The following is a 20,786-nucleotide window of genomic DNA, read 5'->3' on the forward strand; positions in this document are numbered from 1 at the left end:
ATTTCGCTGCTTATCTCCCATCTACTGAATCTTCAGTTCACAAGGCAGAAGTACTAAGTTGTGGCTTTTAGAAATGTAATAATGTAATATCAAAGTGACAAGTGCTGCTAGATTCTCGAAGCAAGAATAAAGATTCTTAGATGGAAAGCTTTTCTCTGCTCTGAATATTTAGGTGGTAGGCAACTGAGGTGCAAGTTTCTGCTCATTGACTTGGTTTTTGACTTTGGTGGTGAACTGGAGTGAGAACACCTTCTGGAAGGGTGGAATTTCCTAGTGTTCTCCTTTGGTTTATGTGATGTATTGTTTTAAAGTACATCACATATTAGCTCACAGTGCTTACTAGTACGTTTTATTTATCTTTCTGTTGTTCATTTCATCCAGGAAATCCATAATACTTCTGTGGCATTGTTGTTAGAGAGCTGGGCTGGGTCAGCCTGGGAAAGAGAAGGCTCCTGAAGGGGAGACCTTAGAGCAGCTCCAGTGCCTCCAGGAAAGCTGGAGAGGGGCTTTGGACAAGGGTCTGTAGGGACAGGCCAAGGGGAATGGCTTTAACCTGCCCGAGGGGAGACTGAGATGAGCTCTTAGGCAGAAGCTCTTCCCTGTGAGGGTGCTGAGGCGCTGGCACAGGGTGCCCAGAGAACCTTGGCTGCCCCATCCCTGGCAGTGTTCAAGGGCAGGTTGGACACAGGGGCTTGGAGCAAGCTGCTCTAGTGGAAGGTGTCCCTGCCTGTGGCAGGGGTTGGAACTGGGGGAGCTTTAAGGTCCCTTCCAACCCAAACCAGTCTGGGGTTCTATGAATTCTGAACACAATAAAAAAGAACAGAAACGTTCATAACTTATAATGGAACAACAACAAAGCTGAAGTTGAACATAGTCTTTACCAGCAGTTATTTTTCCTGACTTTTACAGGATAATACTTCTCTTGCTCCATTTCTATATAAAGCCATCCACTTTGGCTCGCACACAGCAGTCTATGCTTCTTTAAGATTAGTGCAAAACTGTACATATTTGACATCTGACTGAAGCATCAGACGCTGTCAGAGATGGTTATAGACATTATTTGAATTGCTACAAATACCTGGCAGCAGTACAGATAGTCTATAAAACGTTTGATCTTGTTGGACTGTGTTAGTTAAATGGAAAGCACGTACACGCTTTTGGAAAGAAGTCATGCCTGCCTTTTATTCCCCTTGACATGCATGTATGCAACACAGATTTGTTTAGCATCTCTTTTATACTTTGAACTATGCTTGCATGCGAACATGAGGCTTTTCTGCATCTTGCTAATAATGTGGTAGGCAAGAGTGTATTTTAATTCTTTTATTTTTTTTTTTCAAGAAACTAAAATCTTCAGAATCTGTTGATTTCAGATTGCACAAAGCAGATGGTTCACCCCGTGAGGAGCAAAGTTTGGTTCTAAGTGCAGCTTTTCTGTAGTGCTCATGTTGCTCATTTTGGGGGAGGTTGGTACAATTCTCTGATCTTTCTGCCCCTTGTTTTGAGGATAGGATCATAACATAAATGGGGGTGGAAGAAACCTGGATCCCCCTAAAGTGATGATGTGATCGTATCAAGTGATTATATCAAGGGGGAATGGCTTTAACCTGCCAGAGGGGAGACTGAGCTGAGCTCTTAGGCAGAAGCTCTTCCCCGTGGGGGTGCTGAGGCGCTGGCACAGGGTGCCCAGAGAAGCTGTGGCTGCCCCATCCCTGGCAGTGTTCAAGGCCAGGTTGGAGACAGGGGCTTGGAGCAACCTGCTGTAGTGGAAGGTGTCCCTGCCCGTGGCAAGGGTTGGAGCTGGATGAGCTTTAAGGTCCCTTCCAACCCAAACCAGTCTGGGATTCTATGAGTTCTTGATTTCAGTTGCATTATTCCTCTGGCTTACATTGGAAATTGAAGCCATAACTTTCTTGTTTGACACAATCTACATTTGTTTTTTGTTTCTTTGGTCTATAACTGGAGTTAATACATGAAGCTCAGTGTCACAGGTTCGGTACAGACTGGAGCCTAACTTGTCATTAATTCAATTCTTAATCTCTCTCCATTAGCCTTCTCTCATGTGATCTTTATCTGCACTACTCATTCTTTTAGGGCTTCATTATTTTTAGACACCGTCCTGTAGCAGTAATTATAAAAGCTTGGTTTAATTACACTTGTCAAGGGATATATTTTATGATGCGTTATTGTTGCTGCTGTTTCTAATTCCAAACTATTCTCTACCTTTGCAAGTGGAAATGAACACAGGGGTTTTTGAAGTGATGTGTCTGGACCATTTTCTGTGGTTAGGAGGGATTTTGTGAATAGCAATAGCTTCACAGGGGAATTATTAGAGGGGGAAGGGAGAAGCATATGTTCCTAGGAATATCCATAAGTTACTCCTGGTGCTCATTCAGAGTGACGTGTATTTATATGTGGAAATAGAAGATTGGCAGTTTAAATGCTTCAATTGAACATATACTGAATGTAGAAATTGATGATATTTATTGGGGACACTATGGGCAGTGAATGAACATTGCAGTTTTGCTGACCTTAATAAGGTACACAATAAGAAACGATTTTAATCTGATTTTATCAGTGTGCAGACATGAATGCGTGGGGCTATGTGTGATGGGTGAATGGATCCCACTGCGAAAGGGTTTCTGGGCAGAGCTATTTACAGCACATCAAATGCTGAATAACTGCTTCACAACTGACAGTCAGTGTCTGTAGCTGAGTGGCGTCAGTGTCAAGGAGCCTATGGATTCACACCCTGCTTGAAGCTATAGGTAAACTCATCCAGCAGACCTCAAGTGGGGAAATGAATGTACAATCTCCAGCAACAGAATGGTGTGTTGTGAAGCGAGTGGTTTAAGGTGGCTCAAAGAATGACCAGCAAAGGTCTTAGCAAAGGCAGTTTTAATATGGCTTATAAAGGCACAACTTAACAGATTTGTTGGCAAGGTTCACTATTATTTATGACCTGAATCACAGAACCGGAGTGGTTTGGGTTGAAGGGACCTTAAAGCTCATCCAGCTCCAACCCCTGCCACGGGCAGGGACACCTTCCATAGAGCAGCTTGCTCCAAGCCCCTGTGTCCAACCTGGCCTTGAACACTGCCAGGGATGGGGCAGCCACAGCTTCCTTGGGTACCCTCATAGTGAACAATGGGTGAAGCATACAGTAGAAAAAGGTGAAAGATCACTTTTTGAGGTGTGCTCTCTTGTAGTAGCAGTACATCACAGTTCTCCTGTGAAGTGGCTGTGCTGCTGGCACTGCTGATGGCCAGCCCTCCTCTGCCACCTTCTTTTGCCTGTTAATCCATTAACCTTTTCTTCAGAGTACACAGGCCTGCCTGAGAGATATTTCATGTGACCTTTCCCATGAGAAAAGCCCTCGTTGCTGTAGTTAGCATTTCATTTGGCAAAACCCCTTTAGTCTTGTAAACCCGTTGTGACAGGATGCTCTTGCAGCCCCTGGACCCGATGCCTGGCCTCGCTCACAGCCTCAAATGTAGCCTGGGAGATCCATCCTTTCATTGTTCTGTGATGTTCTTGGGGGGGGTGATGAGGAAATGACCATGACACAGCTTGGCAAGACCTAGGCAGGGCACTTTCAGATGGCTGATAATGATTTATAAGTTTAATCTAAGGCTGGAGACTGTATTTTGCAGCAAATTAGTCTTTTCTGATAGCAAAATGCAAACTGGAGCCGCATCAGTGGTGTTCAGCTGTAAACTTGGTGGATGTTAATGGATTTAGAGCTCGGCAGCTGTAAACCTGGGTTTACAAGTGCTTCAAGAGCTGGTTTTGAAACCTGCCTACAAACTTCTCCTAAACTGCCTGATAATGGTTTATACCCTGCAGCTCCTTAAAGAAGAGCAATTGCAAACTGCACCCACCTCAAACCTTGCTGTATCCGGCTAACTGAATCCTTTATGTTTTAACATACATTATCTGACAGCTGCTTATTTGCTGTTCTACCTTAGAAAGGACAAAATGAGTCACAGAAGCATTAGGGTTGGAAGGACCCTCTGCACAGCATCCAGTCCAACCCCTTCCCACGGCAGGGCCACGCAGAGCAGGGCACACAGGGTTGTATCCAGGAGGGCTTTGAATGTCTCCAGAGAGACTTCACAACTCCCCTGGGCAGCCTGTGCCAGTGCTCGGATACCTTCAGTGTAATAGAAGCTCTTCCTCATATTGTGTTTTAGTTTATGGCCGTTGCTCCTCTTCCTGTCACTGGGCACCACTGAAAAGAGTCTGGAGCCATCCTCCTCCCACCTGCCTTTGAGATACTGATGTGCATTGATGAGATCCCCTCTCAGTCTGCTCTTCTCTAGACTAACCAGGCCCAGCTCCCTCAATCTCTCCTCATAAGAAAGATGCTCCAGATCCCTGATCATTTCTGTAACCTCCACTGGAGCCTCTCCACCAGCTCCTTGTCTCTCTTGTCCCAGGGAGCCCAGAACTGGACACAGTGCTCCAGATGTGGCCTCACCAGGGCCGAGTAGAGGGTGAGGATCACCTCCCTCGACCTGCTGCCACTCTCCTCCTGATGCACCCCAGGATACTCTTGTCCCTCCTGGCCACAAGGACACACTGCCAGCTCATAATCAGCTCATGTGTACCTGCTGTATCCAGCATGAGAAGAGTTTGGCTTGGCACGGCTCTGCAAGTGTCCCTGCAGCAGTGTGTGAGGCAGGCACCCACTTGTGGGGTGATGGAAACTCATCCCAGTGCTGTCCTAAATCCAGACACTCCTTTTGAAAATGAAACCCTAGCTTGGCCATTAGACCTCAGCCCAACATCCCAGTGATTCTGAAGCACCCGTATTTCACATCAGTGAGCTGGGTTGGGATTCTCACTTTGGGTACTCATGGGAAGATGGGCTGCCTCTCAAAGGTCACTTTTGGAAGCTCTTTTCTAAACAGCACCCAAGCAGACGCTTTGTTTAGTAGAGTTACTTTGTGAAGAAGAAATGAAACCGGTCCAATAACTCATTTACACCTCGAGTGCAGCATTCAGCTAATTGAATACATGGCTACTGTTAATTATTCTGTTACAGCTAATTGATATTCACTGGGCTCATGTTGCTGTGGCCCCATAAATATGCTATTACCTTACAGGGTTTTATTTCTGCAGTGAATTCTCTCCCGTTGGCATCTTTGTATTGTCTCCTGTATAAATGAATCATCCTCTGTTTACTGTATCTTTTGAACTTTGCTGTGGCTGCATTACTGCACAGATGCCAGGGCTGTAGCTCTATGGAAGCTTTTTGATTTCTGGATTTCTTACTGGTCTACCAAATCTTCCAATTCCTTTCACACTATAGGGAATGAGACCATTGGATAAATGTATTATTTAGTATTCTTATAATCTAATATTTCTACTTTATCAGTGGTATAAAAGCTTTGATAGGATCAGGGTAATAGGCAGCATGACTATAATTCACTTCTTGGCCTCCATATCTTTAGTCCATCTGTTTCGATCACTAGATATCCTAGGGGTCAGGCAACCAAACCCAAATATCAACCCAAAAAGCTAACAGTTTCCAGAATAAACCAAACTTTCCAGGGCACTTAACACCAGATGGGTGTTATTTGCATTCTCCTGCTCATACTGTCTTTTATATATGTAAATTGAGTGATCAGACACTGTTAATCAAATCCATTTATCTTATTTGAATGGACAAGGGCCTGTAGGGCCAGGGGAATGGCTTTAACCTGCCAGAGGGGAGACTGAGCTGAGCTCTTAGGCAGAAGCTCTTCCCTGTGAGGGTGCTGAGGCGCTGGCACAGGGTGCCCAGAGAAGCTGTGACTGCCCCATCGCTGGCAGTGTTCAAGTCCAGGTTGGACACAGGGGCTCGGAGCAAGCTGCTCTAGTGGAAGGTGTCCCTGCCCGTGGCAGGGGTTGCAACTGGATGAGGTTTAAGGTCCCTTCCAACACAAACCATTCTATGATATGATTTGGTCAGGAAGCAGGACACAGATGAGAAGAATTCAAACTCAGCTGGACTCAGGGGAAGAGGATGTGTTTCATCTCCTCCATCATTAGTGTGCCCTTGATCTGTTGTGTGTAGACACCCTGAAGATTTCTACTCTTGTGAGTCACCAGTAATAGGGCGAGTGAGTTAAGTTGTGATGCCCTTGCATGGGTTTTATTCTGTCTTACTGGCTTTCAAAGTCAGTTTTGCTGCTTGGTTTCAGGGCATCAGTAGAATCATGTGAAGCACTATTGAATTGTAAGAACTAAAACTTAACCAAGTTCTCTTGAGTGTTATGGAACATTAATTGCACATTTTCTTTGTCCCTGCCCTATTTAACTCCATTTGCACAAAAGGAATATTCTTGAGTTCGCAAACATTTGGGGGCTCATGAAGTGGTTAAGCATCAAATATTCATGTATGGGTAACTATGGCAGTGCACTGAAGTAGTGCTTTAGCTATTTGGGAGAGGATGGTTTTGGGGAGGCACGATCTGCAGTGATTTTCCAGCTGTTTCTGTAACCATCAGCTCTGGGAGGTCATACAGGGATTATCTAGAAGAAGCCAAACCGTGATCAATCCAAAGCGTGGTATTAGGCTGCAGAACATTTAGTTTAATCAGCTTTGTAAAAACCTGTAATTAGTGAATAAAGGCTCATTTAAATGGTGCTGAAGAGAGCTGTAGCATGTGCTTCATTGCACTATACTGAAGCTGGGGTGGTTGGCAGAGGAGAAGGTTCACCTAAGTAGCATTAAAACTTGGCTTTGTGCTTTTTGGAATTAGGGGGGAAGTTGTGCTAAAAAAGAACAACTGCCAAGTAGTTTTCAGCAATGTGTTGTGTTAGAGAGATGTTTGATGCATTATGTGTTTTCCATTCTTTCTATTCCCCATTATATAATAAATTTAATTGGACACTTTGATTTATTTTTTTTACATGCTTCAGGATATAGAAGCAAAGGTAAGTAGTAAAGCAAAGAACAACCAAAAATCCGCGGTTTTCATTTTATTCCTTTGCTGTTTACCAAAACCCCCTTCAAAACCAAAGCCCACCTCCTAATCTTGACAAAGAGAATCAAGTCTTGTATCTCTGGAAGTACAGCACAGTACATTGTGTAATATTTCTGATGCGCTTCTACAGTCTGGATCTGTAGTAGCAAAAGCACAACAGTTTAGCATTTTACATCACAGAATCATAGAATGGTTTTGGTTGGAATGGACCTTAAGATCATCCAGTTCCAGCCCCCTGCCGTGGGCAGGGACATCACACACTAGACCATGTTATCCAAGGCTCTGTCCGGCCTGGCCTTGAACACTGCCAGGGATGGAGCATTTACCACTTCTTTGGGCAACCTGTACCAGGGCCTCACCACCCTCACACTAAGCAACTTAGTCATATCTAATCTGAACTTCCCCTGTTTCACTTTGAACCCATCACCCCTTGTCCTATCACTCCAGTCCCTGATGAAGACTGGGAGCCCCCTTCAGACACTGGAAGTTGCTCTGAGGTCTCCACGCAGCTTCTCTTCCCCAGGCTCAACAGCCCCAATGTTCTCAGCCTGTCTCCATAAGGGAAGTGCTCCAGCCCCTGCTCATCCTTGGGGCCTCCTCTGGACTTGCTCCAACAGCTCCATGTCCTTCTTATGCTGATGACACTGGAACTGCACACAGTGCTGCAAGTGGGACAGGATCTCCTCCTTTGATGCTGCTAAAACAGGAAGTTGGCTTTGTAGTCTCAGTATCTGTGTGAAGATAATATGTTAGAGGTAAATGACTACTATTGAACAGGCAGTTGTGGTAATGACCACTGATAGTTTAATTATTAGTCACTAAGGTAGTTTATTATTAAAACATTCCAAGCCTGCAGTGAATTTGTGCTGGTGATTTAACCATTAAATCCTCCATAGCTTGTTAAAAAACACTTGGCTAGTATTTTCTCTGGACAACTCAGAGCTTTGTATGTATTCTGTGGGCATGTGTGCTCTTTGAATGTGTTTCGTGGTACTTAACGAGTCCCCTTAATAGTAGATATTGGTACATACTACAGATGAAAAGCCAAAAAGCTGTCAGCTTGCTCGGTACTGCTACAGGTAATATCTCTTAAATGAATGCTCATATTAGTATTCAAAAGATAAATGTTCAGAATTATTCTGTGTTATTTTAAGTTACTGGATATAGAATCATAGAATGGTTAGGGTTGGAAAGGACCTTAAGATCATCCATTTCCAGCCCGCAGCCATGGGCAGGGACACTTCACACTCAGCCACGTCACCCAAGGCTCTGTCCATCCTGGCCTTGAACGCTGCCAGGGATGAAGCATTCACCACTTCTCTGGGCACCCTGTGCCAGCGCCTCAGCACCCTCACAGGGAAGAGCTTCTGCCTTATCTCCAGCCTGAACTTCCCCTGTTTCACTTTGAACCCATCACCCCTTGTCCTATGCTACCATCCCTGATTACGAGTCCCTCTCCAGCATTCTTGTAGGCCCACATGGGGATGATCCTACAGTAAAGGGTTTGAACTTGCTTAGTCAGGTACTTCAGCTGATCTCAGAGCGACCAGAGGCAGGATTGCTGTTTCAAGAGGACATCAGCGTTTCAGATGTATGTTTTAGATCCGCTTTTGCCAATATATAGGCATTTGCTTCTTCCCAAAGATTTATGTGTTTAGAATTAAGCACATGCTAAATGCATTCCAGAGTTGGGGGTTTAAAGGCAAAACAGCTACAACAAAGAAAATCTTTATAACCGCTGCTTAGAAATAGGTGGATGCAAGTTCAGCTTTTCTCAAGTCAAAAATGCCCACTTGTAGCTTTACCAAATCAAGTTAAATATTCAAGCTCTACATATCTTTGTTTTCAGTAGCTTGAGGAAGTTTCCCCAAGTTCAGGAGGGATCTGCAAAGTTAATTCCAATCCAAACCCAAATACTCATCTCAGCATGAGTGTGCTTGGTTCCGTCTTCGTGACATTTCCAACTGCATTTGGACAAACTGTGGCACAGCTGTGGAGGGGAAGGAGAAAGCCCAGTACAATAGACAATCTCTCTCCATTTTCAATGCAGCAATCATCATCTGATTAATGTACCGCTTGGCAAAAGCTAATAGACTGCAGTTCTCAATCGTTCTTACATTCCTTACTGGTACAATTTATAGTGGATGTTTTGCTTTGCAAGTGAGGCTCTTTCTTGATCCAGCTTTATGGTTCTCTTTCTTTTTTTAGGCCAGGCAGCTGGAAGAGAAGGACAGAGAACTGAAGAAGCACGATGCCTACTACAAAGAGCAGCTGGCTCGACTGGAGGAAAGGGTGAGCCTCTTCTCCCTTTTAATGAAGAGTTTTCTGTTCCTTTCCGCTGCTGACTTTCTGGTTATGTTTTACTGTTAAACAAGATGACTTTTCTAAGGAGATCAAGCTTAAAGCTGTGCCAGAGGGGTTTGTTTCTGTATGGACTGCTACTGCTTCTGGCTTGATAAGATTTAAAGATGGGAATATTGTTTGCTTCACTAAGTTCTCGCTTTTGCAGTGTGATTTTATCTGTCCTAGTAATTGCATACAGAGACATGATCCGAACAAGGTAACTTTTGTAGTAGCACTGATGAAGAGCCAGTGTAAGTGAGTATCACCAAGTAGTCTTAAAATTACCTGTGAGGTGTGGAGATAAGACACTGATTTGTCATTGAAATCCAGTTGTTCTCGTTGGTTGGAGTGATTCCTCCCAAAGCCACCAGTTCATGTAGAGCTTAAATGAGTTGAAAAGTTTGAAGTTGTTTATGCCACATTTAAAAAGCACTTCTATGCTTTTTTAAAAGGCTTTAAAAAGCCTTTTTTTTTTCCCATAGACTCAAAACTGAACAAAACAGCTTGATAAGCTGTGTGCCATGCTTACAGTATTTTAACATATTGCTCTTAGCATTCTTATTCTTTATAGGGTATTATTTTATAGGTTGTTAATGTCAAATAATTACTGCTGTCATCACTTTCCAGATCCCAGGTTGGTTGTAATCTTCAGCCTGAATCCATTTTCTTCCTGTACCCCTCTGCCTTCATCCTGAGCCTACCTATTGTTGATTAATATGAATTTCCTTTCTAGTTAGTTTTGAAAACAGTATTAACAAGATCTATATTCATTTATGCAATTTAGTAGGATAGAAGAAAAGCCCTTGTTTTTATGGATTAGGAAGAAGAGCATGTTGCATGAATTATCAGTGTGTATAATTAGTCTTAATGAATATTTTAAACAGAGGGCATATCAGATACTGTCTCCATGTTTTGTCCTACCTTTTTGAAGATGACATTAATGAAGTCCATGTTCTTGGCAATGAAAAACAGTTTGAAAGGATGAGATTAAATTAGTTTAATGATTCTAAAATGGTGCATTATTTAAGCAGTTAAAATGAAGATCCTTCACAAAAACCCCTCTACAGAATGCCTTCCTTTATTCCCAAATAACTTGCTAGTGTTCGAGGAAAAAGCATCTTCAGTATCTCATCCAGAGTAGCTTCTTATGGGGTGTTTGTACCTCTGATATCAGTTATCAGCCCTCCATTTTATAGTTACAGTGGAGTAATTCATAGAATCCCAGCCTGGTTTGTACTGGAAGGGACCTTAAAGCTCATCCAGTTCCAACCCCCTGCCGCAGGCAGGGACACCTTCCACCAGAGCAGCTTGCTCCAAGCCCCTGTGTCCAACCTGGCCTTGAACACTGCCAGGGATGGGGCAGCCACAGCTTCTCTGGGCAGTCATTCATAGTGCAGGGTGCGTGATAAGCTGTGATTCTTCATTTGAAAGCTTCTCTTTTACCTTTTTAAGGTGCTATGCACTAAATAAGATTGTATTCATAGCTATTTTTAATGTTGAAGTAGGTCACTGATACAGTGTCTTTGGTTGCCCTTAGTAAGGGAAGACTTGCAATGTGGAATCATGTTTTTACATGTGTGTCAATATATCCTTGTTGTGTGCAAGTGAGATAATGGGCTTTAAATTTAAACAACTGTATTGAGTACTACTGAAGCATCATCCCCCCCCAAGTAGTGTGGAATAGAGGAACTCTGCCATCTCTTGTTTTTTCTTCTTGGACTTGGAAGTCTCCAGGATTGCAGCAGGCAGATTGGAGCTGAGTGTCTTCTGCCATGGATGATGTTTGGTCTGTTTTCAGACGGGAGCTTTCATAATACTAACATTTGTCTTCTCATTCTGACTTTATTTGTAAGCTAAGAAACCTTCGCTTTGCCAAGTTGTCATCCGGTTTGGTTTTGGAGTACATGTGCATATCTCTTCTACGCTAAGAAAGAGTTGTTTGAGCTTTAAAAGGAGGTGAACTCTGTGCTCCAAATCTAACTTTGAACTTTTCAGAGATGGGGAGATTATAGAATGAAAACTTGCAAAAGCGGAGGGGTCGTGTCTCCTGCAATCCCAGCTTCACTGCTGCTGGGCCTGCAGCCATTACTAAGGTCATTTGTGAGATGCTGTGTTGGTGCTTTTTGAGCATTTGGATAGAAATAGAGCTTTAGGAAGAAAAGCTCTGGAAAGGTTTAACGTGCTGGAAATTACAGAGCCTAATAACAATAACCTCCTGAACTTGTCCTGATTTCAGTGGGAGTCAGCCTATGAGTTGTTGAGCAGGGAAAAGATGGGAACGGGAGGCAGGATGGGAGCATGGAGTAAGTGGAGAGTAGAGAAGTAACACCGGGGTGAAGAAATGTGCAGTACGAGTCTGTCACCTGTGACAGGGAATGCTAATGACATTCTCAGATGATTCTTACATCAAATAAGCACACTTTAAAGGTACTCGAGTTCTGTATGCGGTATTTCTGTCTGTTGCATCATGGAGTGTCAGAGCTCATCTGGATGATTAATTGGCTTTTTGATTACTTACCTTTTTCAATTAGACGCTTCCTATTTGTGTTCTTCAGTGCTGCTGGAAAAAAAACAATGCAGACGTTGATAATAAAGGGAGATGACAACAGAACAGATTAGTGTCAGCACAGTGTGCTCCTTATGGAGAGAATTATTCTCCATATTCAGCGCCAGATGAAGGCTGTCAATTATAAACTATTTCAGTGAAGATGCTCAGCCTTTTCAGGGGATTAATACAGGCCCAAGTAACTGTGCGCCACTGACAGCTGGGATGCTAAAACATAAACAGTTCTATTCTCCAGGGCAATATCTGTTCATAAATTTGGTTTATGTGCTAAAAACCTTTTCATGCTTCCCCAAAAAACCCAGCGATTCCCTTAACAGCTGCCAGTCTTTCTAGGTCAAAGATGGCACATAAGATATGAGTTATTATATGCTCCACGGCAGCAACGGAAGTGAGATAGCTTAACAAAGGAGTTAAGGAATCACCTTCTCATAGGATATATCTGATTGGGATGGAAAGCTGTTATTTAAGGGTTTGCACATTAAGCTTGGAGAAGAATTTGTCAGTGTTTTTCATTGTCTGCTTACAGGCTGATGGTGTATCTTCATTACAGCAAAAAAAAACAACCCAGAGGTAGCAGTGTTCAAATCATGGACATGTGTACCCTACGTAGTCTTAATGAATTACTCTAATAAGGTGGCATTAGTGGTGTTTTAAACCATTTGATTGTTCTTTTAAAACAAAGCAAGAAAAAGGGAAGCTAACATCTGGGGCGGATGGAGCAGCTTGCTACCTGGAATCCCAATCCTACAGCCTCTTTCTCTGATGTTGTCTCATGTGTGTCCACACGCTTCTGGATTTCCGAAGGGCAAACGTTGGCTTCTTCAGTCAATTGCTAAGGGAAGTATCATGGCAAAGGGTACTAGGTGGTAAAGGGGCTCAAGATAGTTGGTCAGCATTCAAGGACCACTTCTTCAAAGCTCAGGATCAGAGTGTCCCAATGAGTAGGAAGTCAAGGAGGGGAGCCAGGAGACCAGCATGGTTAAACAAGGAACTGCTGGGCAAACTCGTATGGAAAAAGAGAATCTATGGATTATGGAAGGAGGGGCTGGCCACTTGGGAGGAATATAGGGCAGTTGTTAGAGGATGTAGGGAGGCAATTAGGACAGCTAAAGCCTCCTTGGAACTTAATCTGGCAAGTTGGGTCAAGGACAATAGAAAGGGCTTCTTCAAATACATAGCAGATAAAGCTAACACAAGAGGCAATATAGGCCCACTGCTGAACGAGGTGGGTGCCCTGCAGACAGAGGATATAAAGAAGGCAGAGGTGCTGAATGCCTTCTTTGCCTCTGTCTTTACTCCTGCAGACTCTCCCCGGGGGACCCAGATTCCTATAGCCCCGGAAGGAGTCAGGATAAAGGAGGAGTTTGCTTTGGTGGATGAGGATTGGGTTAGGGATCAGTTAAGCAATCTGGACATCTATAAATCGATGGGTCCGGATGGAATACACCCGCGGGTGCTGAGGGAGCTGGCGGAGGTCATTGCTGGGCCACTCTCCATCATCTTTGGTAAGTCGTGGGAAACAGGAGAGGTGCCTGAGGATTGGAGGATGGCAAATGCCACGCCAGTCTATAAGAAGGGCAAGAAGGAGGACCTAGGTAATTACAGACCGGTCAGCCTTACCTCCATCCCTGGAAAGGTGATGGAACAACTAATTCTTGACACCATCTCTAGGCATATCAAGGATGAGGGGGTCATTAAGAGCAGCCAACATGGCTTTACCAAGGGGAAGTCATGTTTGACCAACCTTATAGCCTTCTATGAGGAAGTAACTAGGTGGCTGGATGATGGTAGAGCGGTAGATGTGGTTTTTCTTGATTTCAGTAAGGCATTTGATACTGTCTCCCACAGCATCCTCATAGATAAGCTAAGGAAGTGTGGGCTTGGTGATCAGGTAGTGAGATGGATCAAGAACTGGTTGGGAGGAAGAAGGCAGAGAGTTGTGGTTAATGGGGCAGAATCTAGCTGGAGGTCTGTGACTAGTGGAGTCCCTCAGGGGTCGGTGCTGGCACCAGTGCTGTTTACTATTTTCATCAACGACCTGGATGAGGGAACTGAATGTACCCTCAGCAAGTTCACTGATGATACTAAACTGGGAGGAGTGGCTGACACACCAGAGGGCTGTGTTGCCATTCAGCGAGACCTGGACAGGCTGGAGAGTTGGGCGGAGAGAAACTTGACGAAATTCGACAAGGGCAAGTGTAGAGTCTTGCATCTGGGGAAGAACAACCCCATGTAGCAGTACAGGCTGGGGGCTGACCTGCTGGACAGTAGTGAAGGGGAAAGGGACCTGGGGGTCCTGGTGGATAGGAGGATGACCATGAGCCAGCAATGTGCCCTGGTGGCCAAGAAGGCCAGTGGCATCCTAGGGTGCATTAGAAAGGGTGTGGTTAGTAGGTCAAGAGAGGTCCTCCTCCCCCTCTACTCTGCCTTGGTGAGGCCGCATCTGGAATATTGTGTCCAGTTCTGGGCCCCTCAGTTCAAGAAGGACAGGGAGCTGCTGGAGAGAGTCCAGCGCAGGGCAGCAAAGATGATTGAGGGAATGGAACATCTCCCTTATGAGGAGAGGCTGAGGGAGCTGGGTCTCTTTAGCTTGGAGAAGAGGAGACTGAGGGGTGACCTCATCGATGTTTACAAATATGTAAAGAGTGAGTGTCAGGATGATGGAGCTGGGTTTTTTTCAGTGATGTCCGTGATAGGACAAGGGGCAATGTGTGTAAACTGGAGCATGGGAGGTTCCATGGGAACATCAGGAAAACTTTCTTTACTGTGAGAGTGACAGAGCACCGGAACAGGTTGCCCAGGGGGGTTGTGGAGTCTCCTACACTGGAGATATTCAAGGCCCGCCTGGCCAAGTTCCTGTGTGATGTACTCTAGGTTACCCTGCTCTTGCAGGGGGGTTGGACTAAGATGATCTTTTGAGGTCCCTTCCAACCCTTAGGATTCTGTGATTCTGTCCCGCTATATTTATTGTTGTTCTGTTCAGTTTCTCCATGTCCATTGTCCTTTTATGATGCTGGTTTCCATGTCAATTCCAACCCCTGGTGGCTGTAGGCTTCAGAACCATCTCTGCATGTCTGACATTGTAAATTCCAGTCACAGAATCATGGAATCAGCCAGGTTGGAAAAGCCCTTTAAGCTCATCCAGTCCAACCGTTCCCCAGCCCTGCCAAGGCCACCACTAACCCATGGCACTGAGGCCTTGTCTCCACGCTGTGTGAACACTTGCAGGGACGGTGACTGCAGCCCTGCCCTGGGCAGCCTGTTCCAATGCCTGAGCACCCTCTGGGGAAGGAATTGTTCCTCAGATGCATCTAAACCTGCCCTGGTGCAGCTTGAGGCCGTTTCCTCTTGTCCCATCCCTTGTTCCTTGGGACAATTCAACAGTCAACATCAGCAGTTGCATTAATTTTGCCTGCAGAGCAGCTCACACCCTGTCATGCCTTCACCCAGTTGCTTTTCCTTTTGGATATCTTTGCTATGAAGGAAGTGTGACTAGATCCTCTCCTGCTTCTGGTTCTACTTCTGGCATCACACATGCGATGAGGTGTGTGATGAGGTGTGATTGTGCACTCTTCTACTGCTTTGAGAATGATGCAGCTCTCCCTAATTCAAATTTTCATCATCAAATCCAACTGTTTTCATGTTCTGCTGCTTCATAATACTATTATGCATCATTACCAGAACCATGCCCCTAGTCATAGGAGCAGAAGGAAATTAATTTTAATACACTGCTGTATGACAAAACTACTTAGTTTATCAGTGTGAATGAACAAGATATGTATCCCCATGTTAATCAGGGTATTTCTCACTCGGGCTAAGTTGCTATGCTTGTGCATAGAAATACTTGCACTAGTAGTATTAAGTAGTATCCATGTGAATATGTGTGTGGTATAAGGTGATAGAGTTATTCTAGAGCACAGGTGTGATGGGGAGCGCCTGAGGGACCTGGTGGGGGTTTAGTCTGGAGAAATGACTCAGGGGGTGCCTTATCCCTCCCTACAACTGTCTGACAGGAGGATGGAGCCAGGAAGGGGCTGGTCTCTGCTCCCAAGGAACAAGGGATAGAACAAGAGAAGATGGCTTGAAATTGCATTAGGGGAGATTTAGACTGGATATTATCACAGAGTCATAGAATGATTTAGGTTGGAAGGGACCTTAAAGCTCATCCAGTACCAACCCCCTGCCACTGGCAGGGACACCTTCCACTAGAGCAGCTTGCTCCAAGCCCCTGTGTCCAACCTGGCCTTGAACACTGCCAGGGATGGGGCAGGCACAGCTTCTCTGGGCACCCTGTGTCACCGCCTCAGCACCCTCACAGGGAAGAACTTCTGCCTTTATACCTAACCTGAACTTCCCCTGTTTCACTTTGAACCCATCACCCCATGTCCTGTCACTAGTACCTTATGAAGAGTCCCTCTCCAGCATCCTTGTACCCCCCGCAGATACTGGAAGCTGCTGTGAGATCTTTGGGCAGCTTCTCTTTTCCAGGCTGAGTAGCCCCAATTTATCTTGGGAGGAAAACAGTAGGCAACCCAGAAGGGTTGTCAAGCACTGGAACAGGCTGCCCAAGGAAGTCATGGAGTCACCATCCATGGAGGATTTAATAGACATGTGGATGTCATACTTAGGGCCTTATTTTAGTGGTGGACTTGGCAGTGCTGGGTTAATTGTTGGACTTCATGATATTAAAGGTCTTCTCCAACCTAAGTTCTATGATAGATTCTTTTAGCATTTGGAGGTTTCAGCATTATTAGATGTGCTACAGATTTAACAGTCAATGAGTTACTGCCCTGATAGTTCTTCCTTTCCCCTTCTATCATGTCTGTGCGTGTCCTTGATGACTTTAGTGGCCCTTGTGCAAGGACACCCCTGCCCCATACAGAGCGTAGTGCCAGATCAGAGCCTGGGGATGTAGACCTAAGTTCTGGCAATGTGATGCTCTTATCTGCATCCTTTTCTTTCATGCCTTAAATTCCAAGGAAGGATTTGCAAATCGTATGTTCAGCACTTAATTTGGGGATTCTACTTGCCATGTAGGCTGTCAAGGAGCATTAACCTTAAGCTAAGATGAGCACCCAGCACACAAAGCTGATGGCACATACTATAGCAGGTGTTAAATAGTATTATCCATCCTACTTGCCACAGTAAATAGGATTTTGCTATTGTGATGTGTCAGGATTTTCAGAGAAATCAAATTTGCTAGACGCTAAACTGCCATCCTTGCGCTGAGCAGCTTTATTCGGGGGTCCTGCGTTCATACTAATCCTGTTGGTAGGAAATGCTTATACCAATTGTGCAGGGGAATGATAATTTAATGATCTCTTCCTATTTTTCTATTCAAGGCTTAGAATGGACCAACATTGCAGCACGAGTCCCGGTGCTCAGAAAAGGAGACGATGCACGATTCAGCTTCACAGCAAAGTATTGGCTTTTTGTAGGTGTTCATAATGAACATAAGTGCTGAGATGGAAACAATGCGAGTTCCACATTTGTTCTGAGGCTTCAGAGCCTTGTTTACCTTTTCAGATCTCAACAACTAAATAACCAGAATCTGTTTGCTATGGCTTTTGTCAGCTGTAGTTTGCAAGATGTAGATAACAGAGGGGGGACTATTCTGAGGCAGTATAACAACCACAACCATTTTTATGCCCTGCAACATATTTTAGCAGTTTAAAGTTTTTTGTTTCTATTTGTTTTATCAGTCTGTTCCCTTCCTTTGATCTTGCCTGACTGTATCAGCAAGGATTCCATAAGCAGAGGATGGTTCTGCTCTCACCTCTTGTGTTTAGGAGTTTGTATTTGCTAGAGCAAACATGTTTACTCTCCACGCATCCATACTGCATTCTTTCATGTCTCTCAAAATCAAATAGCAGCGATGTAGGTTCCGTGTTTTGAGACTTGAGGCTGAATCCAGCAGATTAGGAAACAGTTTTGGCTGGTGGTAGAATGTACTGAGCACTTAGGGGAGACACGGGGAAAGCTCAGAAAACCTTTTGTCATTGTTCCTGCAAAGAAATGGAATTAGCTGTGGTGCAAAGCAGACGGAGTTGCCAGCTTGTACTTGTTGTTGAAGTGCAGTGTGTTGGACACACGTAATACCAGCAGGATTTTCCAGTTTGCCCATTGCAATACAAAACACTGCTCAAAGAGATTTCTGTTCTAAACAGAACCTGTAGCAACCGGAGTAATCACTGTTCCACATTTGCCTTACACTTTGCATCTTTCTTACCATGGATGAGTAAAGCAGCTGTAATGCGCAGTGCCAGCAACATTGATAACATGGTCTGTAAAGGGATCATAGAATGGTTTGGGCTGGAAGGGACCTTAAAGCTCATTGAGTTCCAACCCCCTGCCATGGACAGGGACACCTTCCACTTGAGCAGCTTGCTCCAAGCCCCTGTGTCCAACCTGGCCTTGAACACTGCTAGAGCTACTCGAGGCACCCTGTGCCAGTGTCTTACCATCCTCACAGTAAAGAATTTCTTTCTTATATCCAACTTAAATCTTCACTGTTTCAGTTTGAACCCATTCCTCCTCGGCCTGTCCCTACAGGACCTTGTCTAAAACCCCTCTCCAGCTTTCCTGCAGCCCCTTTAGGCACTGGAGCTGCTCTAAGGTCTCCTCTTAAGGAGCCTTCTCTTCTCCAGGCTAAACCAGCCCAGCTCTCTCAGCCTGGCTCCATAAGAGAGAATCTCTTGTAACTTCCTCAACATTCAGAGTTTCTCCAGGCTCCCTCTACTGAGATGCTTCTTAGTCCTTTCTCTGGAGAGCTGAATTTGGCAAATGTGGTACAGCTAAAGATGCTTGGTCTTTTTCTTCTGCTTTTTAAACTGGTGCTTCCAGTAATATCTCTGTTTTCTTTGACCTAACCAAACTCCCACGTTTCAGAATAGACTTGCTTGAATGGCAATCTATAGGCTTCTCTTTTAATTCCAAGTGAGCATGCCTGTGTTATCTTGCTCAACAATAATACTGAATTTTAACCCATCTTCATAGCAGCAGTCTCTAAATATCCATGATTTGAAAGAAAACAGTTCCATCATTCCTACCCCCTTCTGGTTTTATGAGATGTTCTCTTTGTTTTTTTTCTTGTTTCTATCTGGCTGCCTATCTATTTATCCCCCCCCCCCCCCGTATCAAATAGCTGTTTATATATATATGTATATGTATGTATATACACACACAGGTATTGATATACAGAGCCTGTATTTCAGTACATTAACTCCATTTCCACTTCTCAGATAGAAGCGATAACACATATTATGGCTTCCATTTGGCAAATTCCACCCTATATCTTATCATTATTAATGAATTGTATTATTTCTGTCAAGTTATTGGTATCTTTTAGCTTTTTAAACAGATATTCAGCTGCCACAGCAGGTTCCTGCTGTTCTCCCCAAATTGGAGACGTGGATATAAAATCAAGACATCTTAATGTCTCATTCTGTACTCGGGCCAAGAGCCTTTCCTGTGTCTGAGCTCATATGCTGCACCAAGGAGATAAAAGTAGGAGTTCATCAGAGTTTCCCAGTGCTTTGTATTGGCACACTGCTCCTGAAAACCACCCTTTTTAGTACTGACCAGCGCATAATGTTTTTGTCAGTTGAGCATAATAAAGCTGTCAATCCAAGCTGTGATCTTGCTTCATGTTGCCAATATTAGAGAAATTCCTCTCTTCAAATGTCATTATATTTGGGGGCTGGAGCTTTTGTTGAATGCTTCTTGCCTGGCAGGTTGAGATTAGGCAACTTGCTACCAATTACAATATCTGAAACCTCAACGTGATTGACAAAGGCAGACTGAGCCGTAGCCTTCTGACTGGAGTGCTGCATTAATGCTCTACCACCGTATCTTGCTGAGCCACAGCCAGTGCTTGGAACACTTGGTTTTAAGCCTTGGGTTTATTTTTCTCCTGCTCATTCTCTCTTATTTACTATATATGAACCAGTAGATAAGATATTTGTTATTAAATACACACCTCACCCATCTATTTCTCTTCCCTAAGCCCACCAAATACACAGTGTTTTCTTCCGAGACGTTTTCCCCGTGAAACATACCTTTTTCACTCTCACCCTTCACTATCACATATCCAATCAATAGCAACGCTGGAATGCTGCTTAATAACAAAATAAGGAATTGTTCCACACTGAATAGTAGTAGTGATGTTTCTCTAAATGTTTGCTTATAGATTAGTTGCCCATTCTGTATGTCTGACTTTAGATAAAGGGAGTCCCAAAGTGGTGCGATAACTAACATGCCATTATTTTTGCCCTTGTGCAATAAGGCACCTGATAACTTCTAACAAGCAACTAGCTTCATATAGGTTGTTTGCAACCCTCTTTGTGTGCAAACCCGTGGTTTGGGATGGTTTTTGCTTTGTTTGTAGTTCTAGTTTGGGGCAGAAGCTGAATAATTCCATGGTTTTGTTTCGCAGAAGACCAAAGGATAATGGTGCACTGGATGCAAACTATTAACTTAGTCCTGCATCAGGGATGTCTCTATGTGATCTTTAAAGACTCTTCTAATACTTTGTATATTTTATAATAGAGTTATAGGGTTTTTTTCCTTTCTTTTATCTCTATCAGTATCTCTCTGTAACCCATCATCATTCTTACAACCTTCTTTTCCCAAGTTTCTTCTGGTTTACTACATTTTTCTTGCATACCTGTCCAGAACTGACTCTGATACATGATCATGGAATGGTTAGGATTGGAAAGGAGCTTAATATCATCTAGTTCCAACCCCCTCCACTCTTCCTGCTATATTTCATTCTGCTTTTTGGCCTAAAATGCACTTTTAAATTCACCCTGAAGCCTCTTTTTTTTGCCTATAGGATGCCCCAGTGTAATTTCCTACTGAATTTTGGCACTGATATTGCCTCAGATATGGGGAAAGGTACTGTCTGT

The 20,786-nt window shown here is 44.1% G+C and overlaps 1 protein-coding gene across 4 annotated transcripts in view; it reads left to right on the forward strand.

The window, feature by feature from the left end:
* CHCHD3 (coiled-coil-helix-coiled-coil-helix domain containing 3) overlaps positions 1–20,786 on the forward strand; it is a 167,920-nt gene that overhangs the window by 84,820 nt on the left and 62,314 nt on the right. For 2 of the 4 annotated variants that reach the window (XM_061467975.1, XM_061467976.1), the window contains exon 5: positions 9,189–9,263. In XM_061467975.1, coding sequence (XP_061323959.1) covers positions 9,189–9,263 — 75 coding nt within the window. Of the gene's footprint in view, positions 1–9,179; positions 9,264–20,786 lie in introns of all 4 variants that reach the window. The other 2 variants (XM_061467977.1, XM_061467979.1) reach the window with 1 other exon arrangement.

Source organism: Pezoporus flaviventris, unplaced genomic scaffold (genome assembly GCF_033815535.1).
Source record: "Pezoporus flaviventris isolate CSIRO_AGI_PZ_B2104156 unplaced genomic scaffold, CSIRO_AGI_Pfla_v1 ptg000046l, whole genome shotgun sequence".
Taxonomy (NCBI): Eukaryota; Metazoa; Chordata; class Aves; order Psittaciformes; family Psittacidae; genus Pezoporus; species Pezoporus flaviventris.